Source organism: Lissotriton helveticus, chromosome 3_1 (genome assembly GCF_964261635.1).
Source record: "Lissotriton helveticus chromosome 3_1, aLisHel1.1, whole genome shotgun sequence".
NCBI classification, from domain to species: Eukaryota; Metazoa; Chordata; class Amphibia; order Caudata; family Salamandridae; genus Lissotriton; species Lissotriton helveticus.
In genome coordinates this window covers 1,973,400,480-1,973,411,810 of record NC_136061.1, presented here as the reverse complement: position 1 = coordinate 1,973,411,810, position 11,331 = coordinate 1,973,400,480, and the positions used below count along the sequence as shown (strand labels likewise).

The 11,331-nt window shown below is 43.7% G+C and overlaps 1 protein-coding gene across 1 annotated transcript in view; it reads right to left on the bottom strand.

Annotated features, from left to right (window-relative positions):
• PCSK6 (proprotein convertase subtilisin/kexin type 6) overlaps positions 1 to 11,331 on the bottom strand; it is a 1,486,774-nt gene that overhangs the window by 11,229 nt on the left and 1,464,214 nt on the right. Inside the window, exon 20 of the mRNA XM_078683097.1 lies at positions 10,735 to 10,847. Within this exon, the coding sequence (XP_078539223.1) occupies positions 10,735 to 10,847 (113 nt within the window). The remainder of the gene's footprint in view (positions 1 to 10,734; positions 10,848 to 11,331) is intronic.

Here is an 11,331-nt window from a genome sequence, read left to right as displayed (position 1 = left end):
GTGCTAACCACAACTGAATGCCATGTTCCTCTGCTGCCCTGTTGCCTCTCCTGTTCAATCTTTACCTGTTGTCATCGCACACTCCATCGAAGAGCACTTCATCAAAGATATGGAATTCTCGTGTCAGCTGTATTGTGATGACCCCCAATTTTTAGGCGACTTGCACATTGACTTCAACGATATGACCATTAGCATCAATTTTCTCTTAGCAATAAAAAATGGCTGAGAATAAATTAACTGTCTTAACAAATAAACAGTCTTGGTGATAGATAAAAACCCTGAATACCTCATTATCCATGTGCTGATAACCAAAACGGGTCAACCAACGTCCTGGTAGAAGATGCTCCTAATCTAGATGTTCTTTTTAGTTCAATTGTCCATGTATATCCACAAATACAGACTGTAGTTAAATCCACCATCTTCCAACAATTTGCACTATCTAAAAATTGGCCTCTGTGCATTAGTACAGCCAGTAGTCATGACAAGACTGCAATAGTGCATGACTTTCTACCTGAGCCTTCAGAATAAGTCTGCTTACAAATTACAATTGGCACAGATCTATGGATTCGCTCTGGATCAGAAACAAATGTGCACATCTGCTAGGAGGTCAAAAGTGCCCATGTAACACCAAATCAAATCCACAGTTCTGTGTTTGGTCTGGAAAGTTATCATTGTAAAGCCCCAACATGCCTGACAGACCTCTTCCACTTCCACCAATCAATCACTATCCTTTGCTCCAGCTCTGAACATAAACTGTCTGTTCTGAAATGGTGCTTGATCAACTTTTGGAACAGGGCTTTAAAAGCGGTGGAGCTAAATTGTGGAATAACCTTTCCAAAGTACTACATTGGTAGGTGACATAGTGCTGACTGAAAGAATATTTGCTCAAACAACATTCATAGATACTAGGGTTTCAATAGTTACTCAAGGTATGAGCACTGACCATTAGGGCCGACTTGTTCTTTTTATTATACATCATTAGAAGCATAGCCTAATTTTATGCATTATGATTGATTTTATTACCTACTGGTGGTCACCAGTAGGTAGTTATAGTTAGGACCTAGTCTCCATTGGAAAAGCATTTTTTGACTTGCGTATATCTTTAGCACCGTTTGATAAATCTTCACGAAATTTCCCCAAAAAGGTGCCGTTCTGAATGTTGTTGCACATGGAAAGTTTCAGGGTGATCTGTTAAGTGGGGTGCCAAGAAAAAGGGGGAGGGGTCAAAAAAACATGTGTTTCCAATGTTAATTCCCATAGGACATTTAGACACGGCTTCAGCCCGAACTGCTGAACAGTATAACTCCAAATTTAGCAGAAAGGTAGATGTTGAACTGCCGTTTTGTGTAAATTTGTTCAGTGGTTTTTGAGATATTAAGGAAAATCCAAATTTGTAGATATAGGGTCGCAGTGTATTCGCGACTCCTTCCGATCTTGGGCTGGGATCTGATTTGGATACCAACACTTCAAATCAAGAAATCTTGGCAGCCATTTGGGGACTCAGCTGCTGTAAGCAGAGCAGATTTACTTTCATGGGGAGGGAGCTGCATGTTCAGCAGCTCCCTTTCTGTGTAAGCAATACCAGCAATACCTGCTACTGCAGGAGGTGGGGAGCAGGCATGGACAGTGGCACCAATAATAGAGGCCAGGCCCCTGGGGATGTGGTCCCTGGGGCCGAAATCTCGGCCCCCTCCCCATAAAATAAATAAATAAATAAATAATAAAAGCCGGACCAGCAAGTTGCTGGAGGCCCTACCCCCTTTCATCACCCCTCTGCAAATGCACCTCCTGGTGCACAACTGGTTGGGGGATGAAATCCCCTGTGCTGCAGAGGAGCCCCTCCTGTTACCTCCAGCAAGTCCCACATAGGCTGCGAGGTGATCAGAGGCCCACCCCATGTCTTCATCACTCTGCAAACGCAACTCCTGGTGCACTACTGGTTGGGGGATTAACCCTCACCAGGAGACGACATGAAAAAAAACACTCATCCCAGTCACTACACATCAGCTTGTGCTCCAATAGATCAACAGTGAATTCACCGCCATTAAGGATTTCATTTAGCTTTTCAACTTGGAATATGAGAGGAAACACTCTTGCTTTGCCTTTGCCAAGCCCAAAAAGTTAGGATTGTTTGTGCTTTACTGAAGTGGAGCTTCAAGTGGGGCACCTGCTATGTTTATATTTCTAAGTGCTTCCCGTTGAGGTTATATTACTGTGAAATTAATTTAAGGGCCAGAATCGAACCTCATTTTTCCCATGAAGAGTCCCCAGTTTTGCTGAAAATATCTACCCAACTGGAGTACTTTCATATGGTTAATTAGTAAGTGCTACCTCGTTGTGTAAATATTTCGTGCATATTCTGCACTACAGCTGCATAAAGGAGCAGAAGGTAATCTTTACGGTGACCTATTGTGCAATTAATTTTGGCAATATGATTGTTCCTCAAGTGTCTTCATCCAAAAATCTTGATAATGTGAATCCTCATCAAGAGAAGATGACAAGATTACAAAGAGGTGCATCGCCACCAAACAGGGGTATTTCTCCTTAACTAAATAAAGTAAGTACTCTTTGCTTGGTGGAGATGTCCTCGTATTCCTCTGCATCAATAACGCAACACCAAAATCATCGGGTAAAGCGCTCGAGGGTCTATTGTTAGTAGTTTTGTTGGAGCTGTCCATCAAAGTAGGAAAACCTTTACGTAATACTAAGGAAAATGAGGCGTGGCCAAATAGGCGGTACTTACAGATGATTTTTGGCATTTGAGTACTCAGGGTAATTAAAAGGGAGAATCACAGACTCTGCTCTCACCAGGAAACAATGAGAAGGAAATCATTCTTCAGAGTCACCCCGGATTAGATTGCGCTCTAATAGATCAATGATACATTCACCTTCATTAAAGCTTTCAGATTGTTTTTCAATGTGGAATACAAGAAGAAAAGTCAAGAAGTCACAATACTTTGAGCTTTAAACAAGGGGAGAGGGACTGTGTGGTCCCCCTACCCGGGCTGATTTTGGCCCCAGGAACCCCATCCCCTGGGGCTTAGACAAAATTCAGTGGGGTAGGGCGGCTGGGTCAATTTATGTCCCGGGAACCCCATTCCAGGATCAATGGCATGGCAGCCAATCAGATTTCTGCATGGGGACTATTGGATCCTTGGAGGGTCAGCGTCCCTATATATACAAATTTGTTTTTTCCGTAAAAAAGGTCCGTTGCTGGACCAACAGCTACCTTTCTGCCACATTTTGCCTCATTCTGATCAGCGGTATAGGCTGTAGTCGTGTCTAAAATCTCTTTGGGAAGTAACATGAGAAATGCACTTTTTTATCCTCCCCTCTTTTTCTCAGCCCCCGCTAGACGATTCACCCTGAAACGTTCGATGCACAATACCCAACTTGACACTTTTTTGGGAAAATTTTGGGAAGATTCGTCAAATGGCGCCAAAGATATAAGCATGTCAAAAAATGCTTTTCCTATGGAAAGTAACCCCTAATTATAACTACTTACCGGCGACTGTCAGTAGGAGATATATATCTATACATATACATGTAGATATATATATATATATTACGCTCCATGGGGTTGTCCAAGTAGCGGGTAGCACCCGAGCCTGCGTGCGCCTTCCCCAAAGCGTTAGTTGGTATGGGCAGTTGCGTGTTTGAAATAGGCCCGACGCGTTTCGGAAATTTATTTTCCTCATCAGGGGCCAGCAGTAAAGTGCATGACGTCTACCATCTCCCTGTATGAAAACACATATTGTGCTTGTGGGAGATGTAGTCCATATATCCTGGATGGATGCACTCTCAAATTACTGCTCGTTCCAAGGCTCTACCATGAGCCCCAAACATCACTCCTGTCCTCATCCATCACGCAGCTCCACATATGAGACTCCTTGGATAGCGAGTCTCGTGGCCCCCGTTTCTTCGGGGTGGTGCAACCCAGCGGCAGGACCGCCGCTAATGTATTACGCTCCATGGGGTTGTCCAAGTAGCGGGTAGCACCCGAGCCTGCGTGCGCCTTCCCCAAAGCGTTAGTTGGTATGGGCAGTTGCGTGTTTGAAATAGGCCCGACGCGTTTCGGAAATTTATTTTCCTCATCAGGGGCCAGCAGTAAAGTGCATGACGTCTACCATCTCCCTGTATGAAAACACATATTGTGCTTGTGGGAGATGTAGTCCATATATCCTGGATGGATGCACTCTCAAATTACTGCTCGTTCCAAGGCTCTACCATGAGCCCCAAACATCACTCCTGTCCTCATCCATCACGCAGCTCCACATATGAGACTCCTTGGATAGCGAGTCTCGTGGCCCCCGTTTCTTCGGGGTGGTGCAACCCAGCGGCAGGACCGCCGCTAATGTATTACGCTCCATGGGGTTGTCCAAGTAGCGGGTAGCACCCGAGCCTGCGTGCGCCTTCCCCAAAGCGTTAGTTGGTATGGGCAGTTGCTCCTTTGAACCACAAACAGCCTCTGAGGAAGTGAAACACGAAACGCGTCAGGCTGTGGTTTTCTGCTGAAATGGACTGTAAAGAGGGCTGCTCATGCCAATAAAGATGCTTTTACGGGGAAAAGCGGCTGTGTGCAGTGTGCTGCTTACTTTTTGGTCACCCCACGGAGCGTATATTTAAGGCGGCGGTCCTGCCGCCGAGCTGGCACCACCTCGAATCTATGGAGGGCCACGGGGCACTGATACACGGAGCTCACCTACGTGGAGCACACATCCTTGGATTGAGAGCAGTCGTCTTTCCAGGGGGCTCATCCAGAGCCTTTGAACAGGCAAAACATTTAAAGTAAGGAGCATCCATCTATGGATTTTAAACGGACTACATCTCCCAGAAACTCTAACGCGCTGATACACAGCATAAATAATTAGGGAGATGTGGACACGCCTTGCTCCTTTGAACCACAAACAGACTCTGAGGAAGTGAAACACGAAACGCGTCAGGCTGTGGTTTTCTGCTGAAATGGACTGTAAAGAGGGCTGCTCATGCCAATAAAGATGCTTTTACGGGGAAAAGCGGCTGTGTGCAGTGTGCTGCTTACTTTTTGGTCACCCCACGGAGCGTATATATATATATATATATATATATATATATGTATATATATATATATCCGAAGAAAATCCCAACCACTTCCAGACTTCCAGAGAGCCCCTGGCGAGGAAGAAGACACAGGCCTCTGCAGCAAAGTTTTCAGGCAAAAAATACTTTATTGATCACCCCTCACGACGACGCGTTTCGGGCTATGCAGCCCTTGATCACATTCAGCTTAAACTGCGTCATTTAGTTCTTTTATATACATATGGTAAAAGTGCACACCTGGGTTGCATTTAGAATAGTAGTCACAAGGTCTAACGACAGTGTAAAAAGACTTACAACATGGTGTCCAAAGTATTTCTTCTATACCTGACACAAATACATGCTTTAAACGCTATTTTAATCTTTAAAATTTCAAATGCTTGTGTATTTTGCACACAACATTAATTATAAGAAATATAGCAATATTTCACAACACTAGTTGTTAAGATACAAACATTAGATAGTGGATAAATGCACAAAAATTCCAATCTGGATAAATCCATATTGTATCACGTTGAGTTTTAACATTACACTTCTGCGCTGCCCCTGTGCATTGCAATTATAACCGGATAAATCCAGGCAACCAAAGTACCCAATGAAAGTGCTTAGTGCAAACAGGTCCTAAAATAGGGACTAACAAGACAGTTGTGTGCAAATTAGCATAAAAAAGTGCAGTATATATTAAAACCTTGATTAATATTATAAAATACAATATACAAAGTTAATAGCAAGCATGTATTATAATTCATCAATAATAAGATACTCCATCCAGGTAAAATATTAAAATTGATAAAATTATTCAGAAATTACCATATTGCTAAAAAAAACAGTACATTGTAAAAACAATAATCAAGGCGAGGTATAGAAAAGGTGTCAGCCGACTGTTTGGAAATACGTACACATATATGTAATTATCAAAAGAATTAAGAACAACTGACTTGTAACCAATATTTTTGTAAACACAACAGACCATATTATATCCTTACAGAAAAGTATGCATATCTTGTGTGTTGTTTAATCCCTGTGGCCATTTACTGTCAAAATCTAATATAAATTTTGTTTCAAGTTGTCTCAGTTGACGTTCTCTGTTCCCACCCCTCTTGGATTTCGGAATGGCACTGACAACATAATAAGATAGACAATTAATATCTTTACCATGACAGCTAGCAAAGTGTCTGGCCACAGGGTAAGCAGGATCGTTATGTAATATTGCCCTGATGTGCTGCAAAATTCTAACGTGCACTGGCTGCTTAGTACTACCAATGTAGTTTAGCCCGCAAGTGCACGTCAAAACATAAACAGCACATTCGGTTTTGCAGTTGTAACTCCCTCTTATCAAAACAGGAGACGTTTCAAAGGGTGTGCGATAGCTTGTCTTATTACACCCAAATTTACAGGCTCGACAAGAGGTACAGCGCCTAAAGCCATTAGTAGTATGTAACCAAAGTGGTGGTTTCCTAGTTTCTGGAGAGTTTTTTGTCCAGTTCAGTGCCCATTGATTTGCCTCTTCTAAAGGTGATTGATGGTATTCTCGGCAACCTTTCTTGTAATGTAACATCGGTCAAAACAATTGGCCAATGTTTGGTCATAATGGCTCTGATCCTTCTTTCTTGCCTAGAAAAAGTGGTAATAAATCTAGGATTGTCAGAAACTTCCTTTTCTGGATCTTTATCAGTATGGAGCTTAGTGAACGGGGTATTTCTGGGACGCTTTAGTAATGGCATTTTGAATAACTTTATTGCTGTATCCTCTACTTTTGAGTCGCTTCCACATAGCCTCTTGACATGTCAAAAAATCTGCATGATCACTACAAATGCGCTTCCGCCTTAAAATTTCGCCATATGGGAGACTCACTGTCAAATGTTTAGGGTGGGAACTTTCAGCATGTAATGTTATGTTCCCAGCTGTGGGTTTACGAAATAGCGTAGTACTTAGTATCCCGTCCTTGACCTGAAGCCTCACGTCAAGGAAATTAATTTTTAGTTTGCTGATGGTTGAGGTAAAATTTAAAATCATGCAGTTGTCATTAACTGCTGCAATGAATGATTCTGCCTCTTCCTGAGTTCCCTGCCATAATAGGAACACATCATCAATATATCGATAATATGCAGTGACATGTGCCTCAAATATAGCCTTATGAGTACGCCTGAGGACCTGTTCCTCCCACCAGCCTACATGTAAACATGCATAGCTGGGGGAGAAACAGGCCCCCATAGCGACTCCTCTTAGTTGTTTGTATAAGGCATCATTAAACAAAAAGAAATTATTGTGTAAGCACCAATCAATTAATGTGATGATGACTTTACTATGCGCATAGTATTCAATGGGACTTTTAGACAAATAGTATTTGATGGCCTCAAGTCCTTGACAATGGTCGATACTGGTATATAACGACTCTATGTCGAGTGTAATTAACATAAGATCGTCTGACCATGTTGTGTGGCTATTTTAGAAAGGAAGTCGCCAGTATCTTTAATAGTCAAGTCAAGTCAAGTCAAGTCAGAAATTTGTATAGCGCGCTACTCACCCAGAGGGTCTCAAGGCGCTTAAGGGAGAAGGGTTAGTTACTGATCAAACAGCCAGGTTTTGAGTTGCTTCCTGAAGGAGAGGTGGTTCTGCGTGAGACGGAGGTGGGTGGGGAGGGAGTTCCAGGTCTTGGCCGCCAAGTAGGAGAAGGATCTTCCTCCCGTGGTGACTTTTCGGATGCGCGGAATCGCGGCGAGTGCTTGGTTGGACGAGCGTAGTTGGTGGGTGGGGGTGTAAAAGGTCAGGCGGGTGTTGAGGTATCTGGGTCCTAGGTCGTGGAGGGCCTTGTGTGCGTGGGTGAGGAGACGGAACGTAATTCTCTTGTTGACGGGGAGACAGTGCAGGTCTCTTAGGTGACCGGATATGTGGTTGTGGCGAGGTATGTTTAGGATGAGTCGAGCGGATGCGTTTTGTATGCGTTGAGGTCTTTTCTGCAATTTGGCTGTGGTTCCGGCGTAGAGGGTGTTTCCGTAGTCTATTCGGCTGGTGACAAGTGCTTGGGTGACTGTCTTCCTTGTTTCGGTGGGGATCCAGCGAACGATCTTTCGGAGCATGCGTAGGATGTTAAAGCAAGATGATGAGACGGCGTTGACTTGTCTGGTCATCGAGAGGGAGGAGTCTAGGATGAATCCCAAGTTGCGAGCATGGTCCGTTGGTTTGGGTGCGCTGCCTAGGGCCGGGGGCCACCATGAATCGTCCCAGGCAGAGGGGGATGATCCTAGGACGAGTACTTCCGTCTTGTCAGAGTTCAATTTTAGGCGGCTATTCTTCATCCATTCGGCTACGTCTTTCATCCCTTCGTGTAGGTTTGTTTTGGCGGTGGTTGGGTCTTTGGTGAGGGAGAGGATCAGCTGGGTGTCGTCTGTGTAGGAGATGATGTTGAGGTTGTGTTGGCGTGCGATGGATGCGAGGTGACTCATGTAGACGTTGAAGAGGGTGGGGCTGAGCGATGATCCTTGTGGCACGCCGCAGATGACTTCGGTGGCCTCTGATCTGAAAGGGGGGAGGCGGACTCTCTGGGTTCTTCCTGCGAGGAACGAGATGATCCAATCCAGTGCCTTATCTTGTATCCCGATGTTCCTGAGGCGTTGTACCAGTGTGCGGTGGCAGACCGTGTCGAACGCTGCGGAGTGGTCCAGGAGGATGAGGGCCGCAGTTTCCCCGTTGTCGAGCAGTGTCCGGATGTCGTCTGTGGCAGCGATGAGGGCGGTTTCGGTGCTGTGGTTGGCTCGGAAGCCGGACTGCGAGGGGTCGAGGGAACTGTTAGACTCAAGGAAGGCGGCGAGCTGACTGTTGACGGTCTTCTCTATGACTTTGGCGGGGAACGGGAGGAGCGAGATGGGGCGGTAGTTCTTAAGTTCGGTGGGGTCTGCTGTAGGTTTTTTCAGGAGGACGCTGAGCTCGGCATGAAGGAGCATTTGATGATGTCCCGGAGTTGGGGAGCGATGACGGAGTAGGCCTTGTTGAAGATGTGATGGGGGCATGGGTCGGTTGGCGATCCGGCGTGGATGGAGTTCATCAAGCGGATGGTGTCATCTGTGCTGATTGGGGTCCAGGCGCGGAGGGTGGTGGTGGGGGGCTTCGGTTCAGTGGTGAGGGGAGTGGGCTGGTCGCCGAAGCTGTTGTGTATGTCTGCAATTTTGCTGTCTAAGAACGAGGCTAGAGAGTCGCAGAGGTCTTGAGAGGGAGTGATGTCGTTGTTGTCAGCGTTGGGATTGGTGAGCTCTTTGACCATGGTGAAAAGTTCCTTGCTGTTGTGGGCGTTGTTGTCTAGTCGATCCTTGAATGCTGATTTCTTGGTGGTGCGGATCAGCTGGTGGTGTTTGCGGGGGGCGTTCTTGAGGGCGGTCATGTTGTCTGTGGTTGGGTTTCTTCGCCACGCTTTCTGGGAATATAGCTGGGAAGGGTAACAACTGACTCTTGTAAAAAGTAGTCAATATATTGACCAAGGTGTTCTCCCATGCTACCTATAACAGAAATAATGGGCCTCCCAGGAACAGGCATATATATATATACACACATATATATATATATATATATATATATATATATATATATATATATATATATATATATATATATATATAACTGTAGATAGATAGATAGATAGATAGATAGATAGATAGATAGATATTGCTCTCTTCTGTATTTTGTGGAAGCCTGGTTCCTTAAGGATATTTTTTATGTGGTTCTCTTTATGCATTTGATTTTAATTTCCACAGAATATTTGATATGATTAGAAGCTGGACTTGGCATTTGATTTCACATTATACACATTTAACATAAATAAATGCCTTTTCAGGTTAAAAATCAAACTTTCATGAGATGCTGGCAGTTCATCTAGAACATGCTCAAACCAAAACAGTGACAGCGTAAACATACCCTTGTTACTGCTTGATTTCCTACCCTTTTATACTGCACAATAAGTAAACAGCGAAAAGTGAATTGCAGTGAACTAGAAATGAACAACACCAACTAACAGAAGACATTTACTAGGAAATTTATTTTAGCCTAAAACAGAGGTTCCTAAATCCTAAGTTTACATTCTAGGGCAGTGGTTTTTAACCTGTGGTCCGAAGACCCCCGTGGGTCCTCGAGGCCAAAAAAGGAGGTATGCATTAAATAATATTAAAATTAATCATTTAAAACTAATAAAGTATATACAAATAAAGAAGCAAAATTGAAAATCGGAAAACTGTCGACATTTGATTTTGAATTAAATATAATATTTAAATATTTGAGCATTTGTTTTGTGTATACATGTTTTTGTATTTTGTTATGTATTGTTTTGAGATGTAAATCATAGAAATTGCTTAGGCAGGGGGTCCCGGGATTCCAGTTAGAATTCACCAATCAGAAAGCGGAGAACCGCTGTTCTAGGGTATTTGGAGTTTGGAAGACAGAGCAGTCCCACTAGCAAGCTTAAAAGACAATGATGTCTATCTTTTTTAAACATTCATTCAGATTCTATGCTAAATTCCCTGACGCAATCATGTGGTATTACTCTAAATAACTTAAAAAGAGTTTTAATCTCATTACCGCACATCTCTCCCATTCCCGCAGCCCTCTGAATGAGGACCCAACAATCTGAATATTTCTTAAACTCCGAGCTTGCAGTAATTCTGTACTCACCGTTAGTGCAGGTGTGATTGGTGACACAGGAGCCGCTCAGCAGGCTGAAGCCATCTTTACACCTGATGCAATTCCTTCCGGAGCCTTCGCAGTTCAAACAATTTTCTTCACATCTTGCAAACGGAAAACAAAGTAAAGGTTGTCAACTTGTGCCCTAGTGGCAGCATGTGCTGCACAACTCTGCATCAAGAGCCTTGTCGAAGCTTTTTGAAAAGTAGTCTTCAGAAACCAACATACCTATCATATGGATCACATCCTCTCTAGGTGTTGCACCAACAGGATTGCATCCTGAATGTCAATTCCATCTTCAAATTGTTTAATGTTGTGGATATTTGGGGCCAGATGTAGGTAAATATCATTTACCGATTCTAAAATACCGAATTTTACCGATTCGGTATTTTAGAATCTGTAAATGACAAGTAGATAATGATTCGGTAAATCTTACCGAATCGGTAAAATTCGGTAAATACCGATTCGGTATTTACCGACTCGGTATTCCCCATTCATTCCTATGGGCCTGGAGTCCCATAGGAATGAATGAGAATTACCAATTCGGTAAATACCGAATCAGTAATAGGGGGGTAGACCTATAAGGGT